At 38.0% G+C, this 17,963-nt stretch overlaps 1 protein-coding gene across 7 annotated transcripts in view; it reads right to left on the bottom strand.

Moving 5' to 3' along the window:
• The window catches only part of CRYBG3 (crystallin beta-gamma domain containing 3), a 113,340-nt gene that overhangs the window by 36,096 nt on the left and 59,281 nt on the right, over positions 1-17,963 (bottom strand). For 4 of the 7 annotated variants that reach the window (XM_029213946.1, XM_029213947.1, XM_029213951.1 and 1 more), the window contains 5 exons: positions 15,847-15,973; positions 7,959-8,101; positions 7,727-7,853; positions 6,784-6,816; positions 1,215-1,327 (listed from right to left, as the gene is read on the bottom strand). In XM_029213946.1, the coding sequence (XP_029069779.1) occupies positions 1,215-1,327; positions 6,784-6,816; positions 7,727-7,853; positions 7,959-8,101; positions 15,847-15,973 (543 nt within the window). Of the gene's footprint in view, positions 1-1,214; positions 1,328-6,783; positions 6,817-7,726; positions 7,854-7,958; positions 8,102-15,846; positions 15,974-17,963 lie in introns of those variants that run through there. The other 3 variants (XR_003792292.1, XM_029213949.1, XM_029213950.1) reach the window with 3 other exon arrangements.

The following is a 17,963-nucleotide window of genomic DNA, read 5'->3' as shown; positions in this document are numbered from 1 at the left end:
AACTACTGAAGTCCGTGTGCCACAACTACTGAAGCCTGCGTGCCTAGAGCCTGTGCTCTGCAACAGGAGAAGCCACTCCAATGAGAAGCCCGCGCACCACAACGAAGAGTAGCCCCCGCTTGCCACAACTAGAGAAAGCCCGCACACAGCAACGAAGACCCAATGCAGCCAAAAAATTAATTAATTAAAAAACAAAAAGATGACACTGGAGTGTGGCTCATTAGGGGACTGAAATCCCTCAAGTGGAAGATAGGACCCCTCTACCAGTTCAAGAGAAACGGAGGAGAACGGATGAATCCAAGATATTTTGAAGGGAGAAGAGAGACTTTGATGAGTTATTAGGTAGATACTTGATATACAGAGATGCCACTGTAAAGATACACACACTTAAAAGTGGCTAAAATGATAAATTTCATGTTATACATACTGTACCACAATAAAAAATGATACATAGAATATATGTCCTAGAGGGGTGGAATAGGGAGGGTGGGAGGGAGGGAGACGCAAGAGGGAGGAGATACGGGAACATGTGTATATGTATAACTGATTCACTTTGTTATAAAGCGGAAACTAGCACACCATTGTAAAGCAATTATACTCCAATAAAGATGTTAAAAAAAATGAATATATGTTAGAATATAAGTTGAGAATCACATACAGTCTCATATACATGTGAGAAAGGTCCAGTACGTTGCCACAGTTGGAAGAATACAGAAAAAAAAAAAAAACGGCCCAACAATCCTGGGTCTGACATTTGGTGTGTGACCTTGGGAAACTAACTCTGAATCAGGGATCCTCATCTGTGAAATGGGGACAATGAATACTTTAAACAAACAAAAAGTTTTTTATTTTTTTTTTAAATTTAGGAGTAATATGTCTTATCTGGACAAAAATGCTAATTTTTATAGCATTCTATTATACTACACAGTAAACACACAATATAAACATTCAAAACATTTAGGAAATAATCTAAGATAACGATGAGAAAAAAAAAACCCACCAAAAATGCTCCCAATGTTGGCTAGTCAGCATTCTATTTCACAGTAGCTTGTAATACAAGCTGGGCAAAGATCATATAGGCAAATTAGCAGTTGACTAATGATTAAATATGTTTATTTCACTGTATACGCAAAAAATAAAGCTAAATCTCTGTAAATTTAAAAGAAATTTAGTTATGTAAACAACAGCAGAAATCATTCCATAAGCATACTTACCAACCCCGAAGAACTTTAAAAGAACATGGCGTGAATGGTGAAGTCAAATCCGAAATTTCTTTGGTAAAATCTATACATTCACCTTGGAACCCTGGTTTACTGAATGCTTTGAGCTATAAGAGCAACAACAATTAAACAGAAAACAGTTGCTTGACATCATCACAAAGCAAATGAAAACCTTTCATTTCATGTACTTATAAAAATTCAGCAAAATACTAGACTCGTGTTTTATTTATTAACAAGGAATCCATGTTAAGGATGACATTCTCCTTAAACTCAATTTTTTCCCCTTACGTATTTGCCAGAAGTGTCAAGATTTATTTACCATTCCATCCATCTCTTGCATCAGATGCTGGGCATAGAGGCCTGGAAAATAATTCTACCTATAAGAGTAAATCAGAGTCCCTCCTCTACTAAAATGTGGTCCTTGCCCATTGTATCAAGCAATTATTATCCCCTGTGGTGAGACTACATGTGTAAAATAAGAAGCAATTTAGTGCTAAACACGAAGGCGGTTTGGAGTGGTATGAGGTGTGGTGGCTATGCCTTTTCTCTCCCCAAGCCTTCTTGATCCACAGTTAATAAAAGGGAGACGGAGAAAGCACAAGCGCATGCCCATAAGAGAGCATGAGGGTGACTGTGAGACCACAGGAGCTGATGGCAGAGAAGACAATAATGATGGGATTAGTGGAAGATTTATGGTGAAGAAAGATGTCTGTGCCATATATTTCAGCTTACAGGTTCCAGTTTACTGAAGACTACCTTAAATGCACCGCTTACAGCTTTATATAACTACATTTCTGCTTTAGTCCTTTTTGTCAAGGAAAATTCATGACGTCTCAACTATAATGCCCTTTAGACCAGAGATATAATAATCTGCAACACTAGTGGCCTTGGATCTCCAATAAGTAAGAAAAAATGAATGAGCCCCATAAATATTTCATAATACAGTGGAGCCCTGAAATAACATGGCCCACAGATCCACCCGGCACCAAGAGGCCTGCGCCGTCGCTAAGAGTACATCATGATCATCTACAGCACCGCCCTCTCTCCTGCCTCGGCTGTCGTGGAGAACAAGGCTTCTTTGAGCAGCTGATGTTCAGCTTCGTTGTCCCAAGGGTCCTCTTAGAGACGGGTGGTCTCTGAGTTCTGAGGAATTGTTTCTTAGCTATCTCATTCTGCTCTGACCTTGCTAGGTCTGATATCAAAGCGAAGCCAAAACCAGAAAGCCGAGAGGACCCATTCCCCCCGACCAACCGGGGCTTGCACAATACGATTTCCTAATGTGAAACGAGGCTGTATTTGGAGCATTAAAACACCAAGGGACTCCCTGCCTTAAGGAAGCGTGATCCATCAAGTTCCTGCACCATGGTCCTTTGGTGGATACAGGGGATAGAAAGAAAACGCAAGTCCAAAACAGTACAAACCTCTGGAACGACTGATTCCCTGTATAAGAACAATTCTACTACATGTCCAGGCAAACTGCCCTGGATTCCTTGATAAGAGCATATATTTTAGTTAGTGGTTTTTCTGACTATGTTTTTTTTAACTTAAAGGTTTATAAAACATGAGGCTAAAAAGTAAATCACATTTAAGTCCCAAAAATGTGGAGTAATTTCTCCTACAGGCAAATATTATCTTTATTCACAGTAAGAATCAGAAAAGGCACATGAGAACAGAGATCACGGTTGTCTGATTCACTACGTGTATTCCCAGTTTGTTGAATTAATTATATTCATATTGCTGAGCCTAAGATTTATACTTCAGTATTTCACCATGAAGTCGTGAAATGTCAAATCCTGGACAACTGACGATGCAAGCTAATCATATTGCAGTTGATGTATGTAACAGCCACCTCTACTTTTTAGTCTCAGTTGTCACACCCAGAAGCATTACAATTCACACACATACACACACTCACTCTGCCATGAAGTACTGTTTTGATTTGATGATTTAAAATGCTCTTTACCCAAATTTTAAAAAAAGGACTTAATACTGACCTGAGTTTATTTTTACCCCCCAAATGAGATATGGTATTGATACACAGTTCACTCAGGATTTGTCCAACCCCAGAAAAGTAACCCCTCATTTTGAGTACCTTACAAATGCCTCAGAACAGAATAATTCTCATAATAATGTTCTGAGGATGGACCACCCGAAACCAACTCTGCACTTTCTAATAATAATAATTAATCTGTGGTTTCTACCCTTGGTGAAATTAAGTGGCAGTGCCTTGGTGAGAGTAAGTCCTGCGAAAAGCTAGCTGGATGACTCACTACTTTGGTTTCCTTTCCAGGTTAATGGAGAATAAATTAACAACTCGGATAGGTGGCTTAGAACACAGGTGAATAGTCAGTTGAACAAGAAATGAGTTTATTTCGAACTATGCCCATTCCTCCGTGCCATATGAGCATGGCTTAATCCCTACCAGCACCAAATGGAACTGTATGGAAGAAGAAAAAAACAACAACAACAGTGTATCACTGGTTTCCAAGGTGCCTTTTCACATATCTATCTTTTATCTTCTTTAGAACTACCCTTTGAAGCAGATATTATCACCTCTTTATGATGAAAATTTTGTAGAGATCCTTTGTTTACTATGTACTTTTCATTTATGATATATAGAAATAGATGTAATAGTTCTTCAATATGACAAACTAAAACCTCAAGAACTTAATTACTGAACAACAGTTGTGCTTTCTCAATTTATTCCACAATATCAGAATAATTTTTGAACGTAATTTTATTTATTCCAATGCTAAAATAATTTCTCTGAGAAACATTCTATCCTGTCTAAACAAGACTTTCTGCAGCCCTTTGGACTTCCTTCAAATAAATGTACTGATTGTTAAACAAAGAACAGTTTTGTTTCCACTCTTCCATTACATCACATTGTCTCATAATGCAGTGCTATGTAGTTTTCACATTCATTACATATTCAATAATAATCTTACTTCCCTGTTTACTCATAGAAGGCTTTCTTTACTTAGATAAGTACCACTTCCTGAGTATTTCTGGTCTCTGGATTCTATAAAAATGATCTGGTCGTAGTACCAAAAAAATGTTTTCCTCTACTGCTCTTGAATCTTACTGATATTTGACTAAAACTATTGTTTACTTCTCCTCCATACATGATAACAGTAACCACCACTGTTAAAGATCCTGTGATCGCTCTAAAATTCAATTTGGCCAAATTATCCAATAGAAGAAAATATTCAGTTGCTTTTTCTCAGCTAGAATCATGTATAAAAGGGAACAGAGGGCTCAGTACTTAAAGAAATCCAAACTTCTAATTATATTTGCAAATGGACTTTTAAAAGATTCCAGGAAAGAAAGGTCCTTGGTTGGGTCAAAGTGGGGAACTGGTTAGAATTTCTAGAGAATGGATGCCTGACTACAGCCTCTCTGGAAACAAAACTCACTTCTGGAAGATTTAATCTAGTGAGATTTCGGATACTCAGGACTTGCTAAAAGAGAGAGATGAGGACATTCTGAACATAATCCACATTCTGTTTGTTTTTTGTTTTGTTTGGGAAAAAATAAAAACAAAAACAAAATGCCAGCTGCTATGAAGAACTCTATAATGGTCCTGTCATTGTATCAAATATTGTGAGTTGGCAATCAGACTTGGTGATCGATCTTCAGCCACGGGAAAAAATAATCTTCTCAGTAAAAGGTGGTGTTCTGTGTCCCAAAAAAGACATATATCATCATAATATGCTTACACATCAGCAATAATATTTTTATTAGCATAACTCTCGTGCTATATATTAATTTCTACACACATATATCTTCTGGCTTTTCCCTTAAGTGGCTTGAGGTTTCCTTTCAAATCACCAGCAGACAAGAATTCCCTCTCTGACTTGAACTTGAGATGTAACGTCCTCCTCATACCTTAGATAGGGAAATTACCCCAAATGAACACAGCTTCTGCATTGTCAACCTATCACAACTACTTGCGAAGGAGAAAATACCTTCTAGTTACTGAATGGAACCAGACTATCAGCCAAGATCTGTTTGTTTTTATTTGGGTAAATGAAAACAAGCAAAACTTTCTGAATATTTGGTCCAATGGAAATAATAAGGGCTTCGATACTGGGTAAACTAAGGAGGCTTTGTCTGCATGTTACCAAATATCCAGCTGTCATACACTAGTCAGAGACCTTTATTTCACAAGGCAATGGCTGAGCTATACTGAGAAAAATAAACAGGGCCAATTTCACTGGGTGCTTGCTGCTGCTTTCTCTTCAAGTTGGGCTGTAAATCCTCTGAGCAATCTGCCCCAAACAAGGAAGTTCATAAGAAAGAACAGGGATGTAGGAGGGGGAGAAACAGAGCTTAAAAGAATGTGATTTTTTTATCTGCACTTAAAACTCAGAGAATGTGCAGTCTGGAATTATCCTGGTTTACCTCTTTATCTACTCAGGTTGTGTTGATGCATGTGAAAAAGTGCTTTGAAAGTCCACAGTCGGAGTTTTCTAAGATTCAAAGTAAAGATCTGGCAGGAAGTGTCTCCAGAACAGCAACTGAGTTATATTCAGAGAGGAAATGTTCCCAATAGGCCTGAGCTAATCGGAAAATAATAAAACCTGGAAGCATTGTGAACAGAATCACAGTTAAACTAAGCTGATTTGAAATATATAAACACTGACATGAACACGAAAAACATACACACTCAGAGAAACAGATTCAGCCTTATGTAAAACTAGCAAATGTCAAATATTTAAAATTAATCATGTATTTGGTTTTCTGAAGAAATTTTTCTAAATTGGTTATTTAAAATGAGACAGAGGAAGCACTGTAACTCATCCCCTTTCTTTTATGGTTGTACCGCTCATATCATGATATGTCTTTCTTTGACGTAAAATCTTGGAATTAGATACTGAAAAAAATGCCTCTTTTTGCTACTTCTAGCTGTGTGAAATGACACTTACTTATATTCTAAATCTTTGCTTTCTCATTAATAAATGGGAATAAATCCTGACCTCACAGAGTTATCAGAAGCATTAAATAAGCACAATTTCTAGCCCTCAATGGATAATAAACAAACATCAGGCTCCAGAGTATTACCCAATCCTTCAAACCATTAACACACTAGAAATAAAGGAGCGGGGTTGCAGTTTTATCTGTGCTTTTAAGGCATATGTGATTTAGGTATTAGAATCGCATTTACATAATAAGCATGCCATTTCTCCCTGGTAAGTCTGTTCCTCCAGTCAGCGTAACGTACTGTGCTGAATACGAATGTGACACTGAAGAAGGGATGGGCAACAGGAAGGAAGGAGTGGCAGAGGTTCAAGACGAACCCAAAGTGGTCAGTGCTGAAGCTCTAGTAGGAGAAAAAGAAAGGAACCGTGACAAATCCAGGCCAATATGATCAGTAACAAAGATGGGCACTCTTGTGCTCACAGGTTCCTAGGACAACAGAAACTGCCCTGCCATACAGATCCATAAAAGTTATCTGAGGGAAAGGGCCAGACTTGAGAGAAAGGGCCAGACTTGAGAGAAAGGGCATACATTTTTAGTACACAATTTAACAATTATAAGTTAAGAATATTTTTAAACATACCAAATGTGGAGGCTCATTTATCCCAAGTGGTTCCTGAAACATATATTAAAACATTTTAAAAATTATAATTGTATAATCACAGTTGTCTTTGAAAGTGCTGAAAATCTCCTTTGAAAAATGAAAAAATATATGGTCTGACCAATTTACTAGATTCCTTGAACTGGTTAGGACCCTCAAATAACCTACTAAATTAGCTTATAATAATTTTAATGTTTATTACTAATTCATTTTGAGTAATATTATAGCTAGAAGAAAAATGTGCCCCAATAGTCCATTAGAAAGATAGAGTCTGAACTTGCCAACATTCTCTTTCCCGTCACTATCTCCTGGGCACCCTATTGTTCTGCAGTGTTTGTTATCAACCACACTGGCCACACTCTTTCATAACTTTGTAATTTTGCACATGAGGAGATGATTCCCTCTTGGTGAACTGCCTTTTCTGCCCCACTTCCCTTCCTGGAAAAATTGCTTTTATCCTCTAAGACATGACTCAGTGCATCCTCTTCTTGAGGAGAGGCATGGTCCCCAGCTCCCCAGGCTCTCCATTCTCCCTTCCCCTGGTCCCTCAGCACTGCCTACACACTTCATTTCCTCACTAGTCATACCATAAGCAATTGTGCATATGCCTGTCTTCTCTAAGAGACTGAGACAGGGCAGTCTTATTCATCTTTCATCTCCAGTGATCAGTCCTGTCTGACACAGCAAAGGCACTAAATAAATGCTACTGAATGAACTGATCAAATTACAAAGTACCTAATCATCGAGGTGCTAATGCCATCTACTAGCTCTCTATGGAATCTGCAGAAATCCATATGCTGTTTCATTTTCTCTATAGATACATACAAAATAATCCAACAGCTCCACTTTATAAAAGCCTGTTCCATGTGTTCAATTGTATGCCATTACATGTCACTGGCATTGGTTATGTTCACATTTAACTCACCAGTTGGATAGGTCGTATTGACATGATTATATTATTTGATCCTCCCCAGTCAAAAAAGCATTTGTATTTCCCTTTCTCTAAAATGTATTGTTCTCCACAGAAGAACTTCTGCTGGTAGGCAACCCATCTAGCAGGATAAAAAGTAAAAAGAACTGAGGTGACACAGAATCGAGCAACCAATAATTTTAAACACCAAAGAAGCTCTAGGTTCTCAGAATAGGAGACAACTTACACGCCACTTTTAACGTGAATGGATCTTGTTTCACTGCCAAAACCCATTTCTTCTAAGTCAGAAATTTCCTGATTTGTAATGTCAATAAACTTCCCACTTTCTAGATCAGATTCAAACAGTGTGATAGAAGATTCTATGAAATTCTAAAAGGAGGAAGAGGAAAGTTTAGGAGAACAATGGTATTTTGTTTTACGGATTGCTGTATTTTAGCAAATTTTCACATACTTGTGGGATAATTTTCACACAAATAAATCCAGGAAGAATTTTAAATGGCACGGAAAACAATTTTAATAGTCACTATTCCTATATACTTTAAAGAAAAAAAATAAGTCTGAATTTACTTTAATCAGGAAAACACATTTTTATGAAATTGGAAATTAGTCAACAGTTAGTAAATTGCCAGGACTTACAGACTGTCACATATAACACTAATTGTAAAGGAAACTAAAGTCTCACTTGTGCCTAAAAAGCAAAAGCCATATGAACCCAGAAGTAAACACACAATGTACTATGGGCATTGTGGGAGAGGATTTTATGAGCTTAAATGTAACAGGAAAAATAAAATCCGCTTGACAAAAAAATTGTTCTTTAAAAATTAAAATCAGAGGACATCTCCGTATAGTCAGACGGCATATTTAAAACAAAAATAACAGAAAGATTCTAAGACCCAACTTGACAATCAGCAAAAGGCACACATAATTCACAAAAAAGATTAATGTTAAAAACAAACAAATGTATAATTTCACTCATAAAAATGAAGAAATTCAAATTAAAACAGATACAATTTCACTTTTTAAGTTAAGAAAGGTCTAAAAACCCAGTTTTACCAGGGAACGTTCCTGGTGGAAATATAAATTTTACAGCTACTTTAGAAAATAATTTAGATATATATTTAAAAGACTGAAATGGTTTACATTCTTTGAGTCTGAAATTCCTTTTTTCTTGTTTCCTAAAACTAAATGATAGCCAATTTATATGCAAAGATGAATTATTTATCATAGCGAAAAGCTGTAAAAAGTGTAAATGCCCAAAAGATTTACAAACATAAACCTTTATGCATCCACTGCTTGATGGAATAAATACAATTAAGCAGAGTTTTTAACGAGCTAACAGTTAAAAATTATATCATACACTTACTAGCGGCCAGGAGCTTTACATGCCTTATTTCCAGTGTGATTATATTACTATCACTCCCATTTTACAGCTAACAAAACTGAGTAACTTGTCTGATATAACACAGCTACTGAGTGGCAGAGATTGAATTTGAGTCCAAATCTGTCTATTTGTCTACTCTAAACTCTTAATCACTGTCAGATATAAATGTAAGGATGAAACAGTAGGACAAAAACTAAAACTTAAAAACTTGGTAAGATTACAAGTTCTCAAAAACACCCCAACTTTCATCAAAAAAAGACTAGAAGAAAAAAAAGAAAATACCAAGACTGGTTATCTTTGGGTCCAGATGTTGAACAATTTTACCCTATATTTTTTTCAAAACTTTATAATAGGTATATTTTTAAATGGAAAATACAGAATGCATTAAAAAAACAAAACAAGAGGACTTCCTTGGTGGTCCAGTGGCTAAAACTGCACTCCCAATGCAGGGGGCCGCGGTTCAATCCCTGGTCAGGGAACTAGATCCTGCATGCCCCAACTAAAAGATTCCCACATGCCGCAGCTAAAGATCCCGCGTGCTGTACCTAAAGACCTGACACAGCCAAGTAAATAAATAAATATTTTTTTTAAAAAAACAAAAAACAAAGACTCTTCCTTTCTGCCTACTATATTTCATTGTTTGTAACTCAAGTCTTAGACCTATGGAAAAAAGTTATCAGCTTCTATACATCTCAAACACTATCAAATTTCTCATTATGATTATTATTATAAATATTATCTAAGATTTCTAGTATAACCATTCATTTTACATGAACAAGCAAAACAGTGTCCAAACAAAACAAAGCATCTATGAGGAGAGAAAGAAAATGCATTTAAAAAAAAATTCTCTTGCACTTACAACTTGTCATGTTTGAAGGATTTAAAAACTGCTAACACAGCTGGGTCAAATTTCATTTGAAATTTTAAAAGATAAAGGCTTTTTACCAGAAATTTTTATTATAAAATAATTTCTAACCCATATTCGTGTTCTCAATTCCTCCTTGAGAGTAAACATGTGCAACCTGAGAACACCTGTCACCTTCATTACTTTCTCATGGTTCTTAAGAAAACGGGAGCAGGGTGGATTTACTCTTCATGACTCCCACCATCCCTCATTTTATTAATAGAACACTTTTCAAAACACTTGCACTTGTTATCTCTTTTGAGCTCCCTTAAACCCTTATTTTACATATATACGTGTATATATACACATATGTATACATATACGTGCACATGTACACATAGATGTCTATATCTATCTTGTTACAGATATAGATCTGCCATTTTCCAGATACAAATCTAGAATATACATATATTAAATCAAGGCTTCAACATCCTAGAAGAGATTTTCCTTAAGGTGTCCAGGACAAGCCTCCCCAATGACATTTTACAGCCTGGGCGCCACATCAACAAACCTGGTTATATTGACAACATAAACTTCCATCATCCAAGGAACACGAACATGCCTCCGTTTCTTGCAACCTGAAAGTGTGTAAATAGCTCCAGGCGGCTGTGAGAATACAATGCGGTAATGAAAACTGAAGGCGCCCATCTGAGTCCTGGTCAGGAACTGGTATCAACAGCCGCTGACCAAGTCAGGCCCCATGACAATGGGCAGGTCTTCAGCAGCTCTCACACGTGGACCCCTCCTCCCGTACTCTGGTGATTCTGGAACGCTCCATCTCTGCTTTTATCTCCTCTGCCCCTACAACTGTTCTCTACTCCCTGTTAGGGTTGTAGGAATTGAGTGGGGATAAGCTGACATAAACCATGGGTCACTGCGTCACGCTGGAGTGAAACGGGACAAAGACAAGCACAGATATGTGCACGTGTGCTGGGACTGTGCCTTTTCATTGAGAAATCACTTGTGTTACGGTGTCATGGACTCTACTTGAGCACTGATTTGCACAAAGCCTACTGTGTGGGTCGTGGGAGAGTGGCGGCAGTGAGGAGGGTGAGCTGGGAAGCAGGCTGAAGGCGCAGGCCATTTGGCAATGATGCAGCCGGGAGCTGAGCAGAGGAGGAGGGACCCACTGCCACAGGACGCAGTGCCGAGTACAAGTGCTGGCAGCACATGGGTTCACAAATAAATTTACTCATGTGACTTGAGTTTGTGTCCTTCCTACTCTGGCTACCATTCCCAGAGACGTGGCCAAAGGCCACAGGAGACTCCTAAGTGACATCGTTCTCTTTTTTAATCTGCTTTTGTTTATTCATGCCTTGTAGCTTCTGCCGTCCATCTTTTTCTAAGCATGTTTCTGAGCCAGGCTTCGGTCTTTGACCCCCTCTGCATTTTTCACTCAAACCTACCAAATATACAGTATCTGATCCAGTTGACTAGTTGCCATCAATATGGTGTCCCTGCTGGTCAGAGCTCTTAACTCCAAGCCAAATCCAGTCATCTGGGGCTAAATCTCAAGGGTCACATGTATAAAGTATGGGATAAAATATGCCAGAAAACACAAAAACAAAAAACCAAAACTTCTAACTGCCTTGCTCAGGAGGTGACTGCCACAGGACACAAGTCCTGTGAGGTTACTAGGTTTTTCTAGGTTATTATCATTCTGACTATAAGCACAATTACATAATACTTAAATTTATCAAATAACTTTGAAAGTCACACAGATTTAAGTGGAGCTCTGTTGCTCCAGAAGGATGAATAATGATGTAACAACCTCAAATCTGTACTCCATTTTGTATTTTTAAAGAACTTAAATCCAATGAAAAATCTGGGTAGTCTAATATGGTTTCAGGTACAGTACTCCCCACTGTTAGAGCAAGCTAATGAGCCATTGCTTCAGGACCAAAAATAAGTCTTAAGGATCAGTAATTTGATTATTCTTAAATTCCATAAAATCCCTCAGTTCATTGGGCCCTGGAACTCTTACGCTACAACCCCCCGGGGTGGGCAGCGTAATACGAGACACCAGCTGAGATCTGGTGTATCCATTAATTTAGGAGACATAACAGTGCCTGCTGCACACCACCTGGTTTCAGAGATCTGAAAAGAGGCCCCAAGTCTGAAAATCATAACAAAAGCAAATCCAGAAGTTAGGCTAGTATGAAACTGAGGGAAAACAAGCATCCCAAGAAAGTTTTATAGAGGAAGCCAAGGAATAAAAATTCCTTCTTTAATCCCTGGAGTCTAAATACTGCCATATTCCTTCTGGTCCTTTTCGCTTTAGAAAGTAATCAACTCCAAGTCAACATATCTGCCTGACTCATTTGGAATTAGAAACACATTTCTGGTTGTCCTCTCCAAAGCAATCCATGACACAGATCACGTTATCCCTAAGGAACATATCCAGGATCTGACCTTCGCAGATCCAGAGTGTTCCACGCACTACAGCCAGGATGTTAGAAGATTGCATTGTGTTATGCAACTTTTCTGTCCTCTATTTTCTATTATTTCAGCTCAGATCTTAAATTCAGTACTTCACTCTTCCCAGGTTAGAGACCTCTGAGAGTCTACATGGGGAAAAGATGTCTCACATCAACTCTGCCTGCTAATCACATAGGTTGACACAGGTGACAACCCCAAGAGCTTTAAATCCTATTTCTAACAATACTGTATCATATATTTAAAATTTTCAGAGGGTAGATCTTATGTTGTGTCTTACAGCACAAAAACATTAATAATAATTATAAACAGGGCACGAGGAAACTCTGAGAGGAGATGGATATGTCTATGGCCTTGATGGTGGTGATGGTTTCATGGGTGTATACTTATTCCCAAACTCCTCAGTTGTATACAAAAAATATGTACAGATTTTTACATGTCACTTATACCTCAATAAAGTGGTTTTTAAAAAAGAACTCCTCCCCAATTATATGCCTATACCTGGAGAGTATAAAATATTTCATCTGAAAACATTTTCGTGAACATACATTTAAATTATAAATAATCTGAAAATTATGTAAATATTTATTATACATGTGTATTAGTCTGCAGAGTAACTATATATTTATAGCTACAAATGAAATGCTAATAATCCTTTGGCTGAATGAAATTCCAGCTTTCCACTCTTGAAGTGCTTAAATTTTTTACTCTAATCATTCTGTAACAAAGGAAAATGGGTAATATGACATGGGCTCTAGAGTAAGACAGGCTGCCCCTCAAATCACAGCTCTACACTCGGGCACAGTACTGAACACCTTAGATCCTCAGCTTCTGTATCTATAATATGGGAATCGTGAGTCTCTATCTCTTCATTTTTGTGAAGATTAAGTGCAAGTATGCATGTAAAGCCATTAATAAGTACCTGAAAATGTTAGGATTATTATAGTGAGGATTATGCTAACATCTTTACAAGGTAAACTAGTCCTAATTTTTTTCTTTTTTTTTTTTTTTGGGCTGTGTTGGGTCTTCGTTGCTGTGCGTGGGCTTTCTCTAGTTGCCGCGAGCGGGGGCTACTCTTCGTTGCGGTGCATGGGCTTCTCACTGCAGTGGCTTCTCTTGTTGAGGAGCACGGGCTCTAGGGGCGCGGGCTTCAATAGTTGTGGCGCATGGGCTTAGTTGCTCCGTGGTCTGTGGGATCTTCCCCGACCAGGGCTTGAACCCATGTCCCCTGCATTGGCAGGCGGATTCTTAACCACTGTGCCACCAGGGAAGCTCCATAGTCCTAATTTTTTAAAAATCTAATTTAAAAAGATTTTCTTTGAAGGAAAGTCTTACTTATTTGTACAAAAACTGTGTCATCATTTTTGTAAATACCCAAAACTTTTGTTTGCAGAGGTAATTGACATGCCAATCTCTGCTCATTTTTCCAATATATTTTATCATAGACTGTCTATATCAAATATCTCCTAAAATTTTAGCTACATAGTTATACAGTTATTTTTAATTTTTACATTTTCTACTATTGGGAGAGTTCAACTAGTGAAATCTTGGGGTTTTGGTTTGTGTTTTGCTTGTTTTAGTCATAGTCATCTTTGGAAGATACCATCATATTCACTGCTGAACATTTCTAGGAGCAACACTTCCACCCAACTCTTTTTTTTAAATCAGGAGGGAAAATTTTAAAAATTACTCAATACTAGGTGGAAGATGCTTTGAATCACAACCCTTAGCTTCCTCGACGCGTGTGGTCACAATGACCTAAAAGAAAAAAAAGGCTGTATCGTGTTTTGTCTGGCTTGCCTTTTAGTGCTCAAGTAAGGAGTAGCTATGTAGAGAAAACCCGTGGCCCTCGTACATTAGAATTGTGAACTAAATGCCTCAAAAGCTATCTATCCATGGCTCATGCAAACTCAGTGCCCAGTCTTCAGCGGACTGTGCTACATTTCTTTTCGGTAGAACCGGTTTCCAACTCGCTTTCTTACCAACAATGATCACTCATGGGGAAAAAAAAAAGCTCTCCTGTTCCCTGTGCTTCTTCTCTCCCATTCAGGCTCCTCATGCCTGAACAGGTGAGGGTTTGCACCAGTGGTGTTGGTGGCCCCCGGCAGACAGAAACTTAAGGAACAGAGCACATAACCCCTGTGCTCATGCAAAGCCCACGTGGACCCAATAATCACCCTTCACTTCATTATCAATTCCTTCTAAAGGAGGCTTTGGAGGCTATGCCAGATAGTTTAGAGTTTATATGGGTAAAGACTATTTTGGAAATACACTGCGGTGGTATAACTCCTGAATTATGAGAAAACATGCTCCTCTGAACACACCAACAAAGTCTCCAGAGCTGGTCAGAAAAATGAGCAACATTTGAGAAGCCCTGATATCCTGCAGAACTCTCTAACATCAGCTTCCGCCTGGAGTCCTGGAACATTCTAGACCTCCTGCCTCCAGGCTCACTTACCTTCTTCACCTCATGCCAAGAAGGTCAGGAAAAAAAGTGTGAGCTCCTCAACATGGCATATAAGGCCCTTCGTTATCTGGCTCTGTATTCATCTTCCCAAAGTTCTGCCTAATAGCCCGACTTTGCTGCATTTCCAAAACACACCAGGTTCACTGACATGAGGGTTTCTCAACCGCAGCACTATTAACATTTTAGGCTGATGATTCTTTGTGGTGGGGGGCTGTTCAGTGAATCGCAGGGGTTTAGCAGCCTCCCTGGCCTCTACCCGCTGGATGTCAGTAGCATGCCATACCACTCCCCGCCCCAAAGTCATAACAGTCCAAAATGTCTCCAGACACTGCCAAATGCCCCCTAGGTAAGATCACCCCCAGCTGAGAACCACTGGCTTACATCCTTGCCTTTTTATATGCTAACCTCTTGCTGAAACACCTGTCTTTCCTCTTCACCCTGTCCCCAAATTTCTTCACTTGGCTAACTCTCCAACTTGAAATTTCAACTCAGCTGCCCTCTTTTCCTCTCTACTTCCAAGGGGAAGTCCTTGACCTTTCTCTGGGTATCCTGAGTACTTTGTGCTTAATCCAGTCATAGTCAAACAATATCAAACATTTATATAGGTGCTATCTACCCTATCACTGCCTGCTCTGCGAAGGCAGGGACTGAGTCTCTGGCCACCATATCTCCAGCACCTGACACAATACATCTAACAAAGCAGGTGGTCAAAAATGATTATGGAATCAATGGATGAAAACTAAACATAAATATTCTATATTAATCATGGCAGTTAAGAAAGGCAAGCAAGTCACAAAAGCCGTTCAGTTTAATGCTCTCAGGTATTAGAAACATTTTATAACCTTATGTTCTACCAGAGGTCATATCCAGTTTTCATGGAAAGCTAAAAATAAAATAGAAAATTAAGAACAAGGAGGCTAACTCACAGCTTGTAAGTACCGGAAAGACAAGATGGAACCACTTAACGCCCCACAGGCACTACTGTCTTCAAAATCTCCTTCTTCAAGCAAGAATTGCTGGCCTTTAAAATGTTCTTTTTCATAGGCAACCCACCTAGAAATACAGAGGACATCCAACTGAGTCATTAATAAAACCGCAGGCAAGAAAGCAAGAGAGAAAATCATCATAAAGCACCGAGTTGCACATCACCATATTTTAAAAAGCAACACATTTATTTTGCTACCATTTACAGAGACAAACAAATGGTGTATGCCTCATGGATCAATAGTTTTTATAGTTTGGAGGCTTTTCCCAACAAAAGGTTAACTGCAACAGAGGAACTCTCATTAAATGTTTGCGGCATGACCCGATACTACATCTCAACGTGGTCCGAGAATAGTTTGCTGAGTAAAAAATAATGGAAAGCACAAATAGCCAATGAGAAATAGTGCAAGCCCACACTGAGATTCAAAGATAATCAGTCTTATTTTTCTGATTAAGCCCTGCTGGAACCCCAGAATGATTACTATATTAAATATTTATTTAGGGTTTAAATCAAAGGAACCCGTCACCAGCTTCAGATCTGAAACACAATACAGGTGGGTTTAGCAAGCAAGAACTGGGAAATGCGACTGGGCTGGTATTAGCCCTTGTGGCCTAAATATATACAAAGACTCCTGTAAATATGTATGGGTAGGAAATGTTGCTCCCGCTAGTTTATCAGTGGTGATAATGGAAACTGGAAGCACTGTGGCAGTCTTTCCAGGGACACAGGTTTCTTGACTTCTAAAATTATCAGTACAGAACACTGATAAACACCATTAGTCATTAGTCCTCCAGGAAACTTACCTTTATTTGGAGCAATCCACAGTAGCTAACGCAACGTGGGCATAGATGGTTCAAAACACACGTTGACCTGATTAAATCTGCCTTCAGCTGGCACTGTGTAACTAGAGTGGGACCCCCTCCAATGGGGCAGATTTCAAGGGTGACTGTTTTGGGCTCCTGGGTTGGGGACCTCTGAATTCTGGAGCTTGACAAAATGAAGCCAGGTAGGGCTGACTACAATTATTTTGGGAAGATACAAAAAGTATTCCAAAGAACCGTTTTCATAGGGTACAAAAATAACAGTAGCCACTCAGTAATCATGAACCTGTCTCCAATTTCCTTAGTGCATATGGCAGGGTAAGGGTCCACGTGAGTTGGAAAAAACATTTTATACATCTTCATTAATTTGTAATATATAAAGAAACTAACACTATTTTATTCTTAAACTATTATGTGAAAATAAATTTCACACGAAAACTTTCAAATTCTAAGTTTACATAAATGTGGCTATTCGAAACATGCTTTTAATACACCTGAATGGGAAAAATAATATAAGATATAGAAGATCTAATATTAAAGGACAGATCAGCAATTATTACATAATGACAGTTCAAAAATCTTCTGCCCAGCTTTTCTCAATAGATGAAGTTTTGATTAGTATTCAATTTATATATCTGGGATATTTAAAAATAGATGTTATCTGAGAAAAATTAAGACACATCAACCTCACTTTCCCTAGACCCCTCGAGACAAGACAGAGGTGAGGAAGAGTTCCTATTACTTACAGATAAAGTTCAAAAGTTAAAAGTGAAAAAAAAAAAAAAGTTAAAAGTGAAAATAATGAAATAGGGAAGCAGTAAAACAAAACAAAAAAATAGTAGAAACTGTGAAAAAATAACGAAGTCAGCTGTTCATCTTTAAATTAGGACATCACATTTTTCTCCTGCAGGTGTCATATAAAAAATGAAAGTGTGTATACTGTTTTACCAGCCATAATATTTTGAGATTTTTATAAAATAACTGCAAATACACTTAGAAAATAACAATGCAAATCACTATATAGTTAATGATAAAACCATTCAGATCCTAAAGGAAAGAAAAGGCAAAAAATATTTTATATCAGGATTAACAAGAAGCATGTGTGTCCACAGATCAGAGAACACTGTAACTAAATACAACACAATAAAAATTTGTTTATCTATAAGAGCTGTGTTTTTCAAGCCTCTAATAAAATTTTTAAATTCAAAGATAAGGAATTAGCTGATTACTAATATGT

Source organism: Monodon monoceros, unplaced genomic scaffold, assembly GCF_005190385.1.
Source record: "Monodon monoceros isolate NGI ecotype Baffin Bay Population unplaced genomic scaffold, NGI_Narwhal_1 Super_Scaffold_11, whole genome shotgun sequence".
NCBI lineage: Eukaryota > Metazoa > Chordata > Mammalia > Artiodactyla > Monodontidae > Monodon > Monodon monoceros.
Note: the sequence above shows the minus strand (reverse complement) of the source record. Positions and strands in the feature narration are given on the sequence as shown.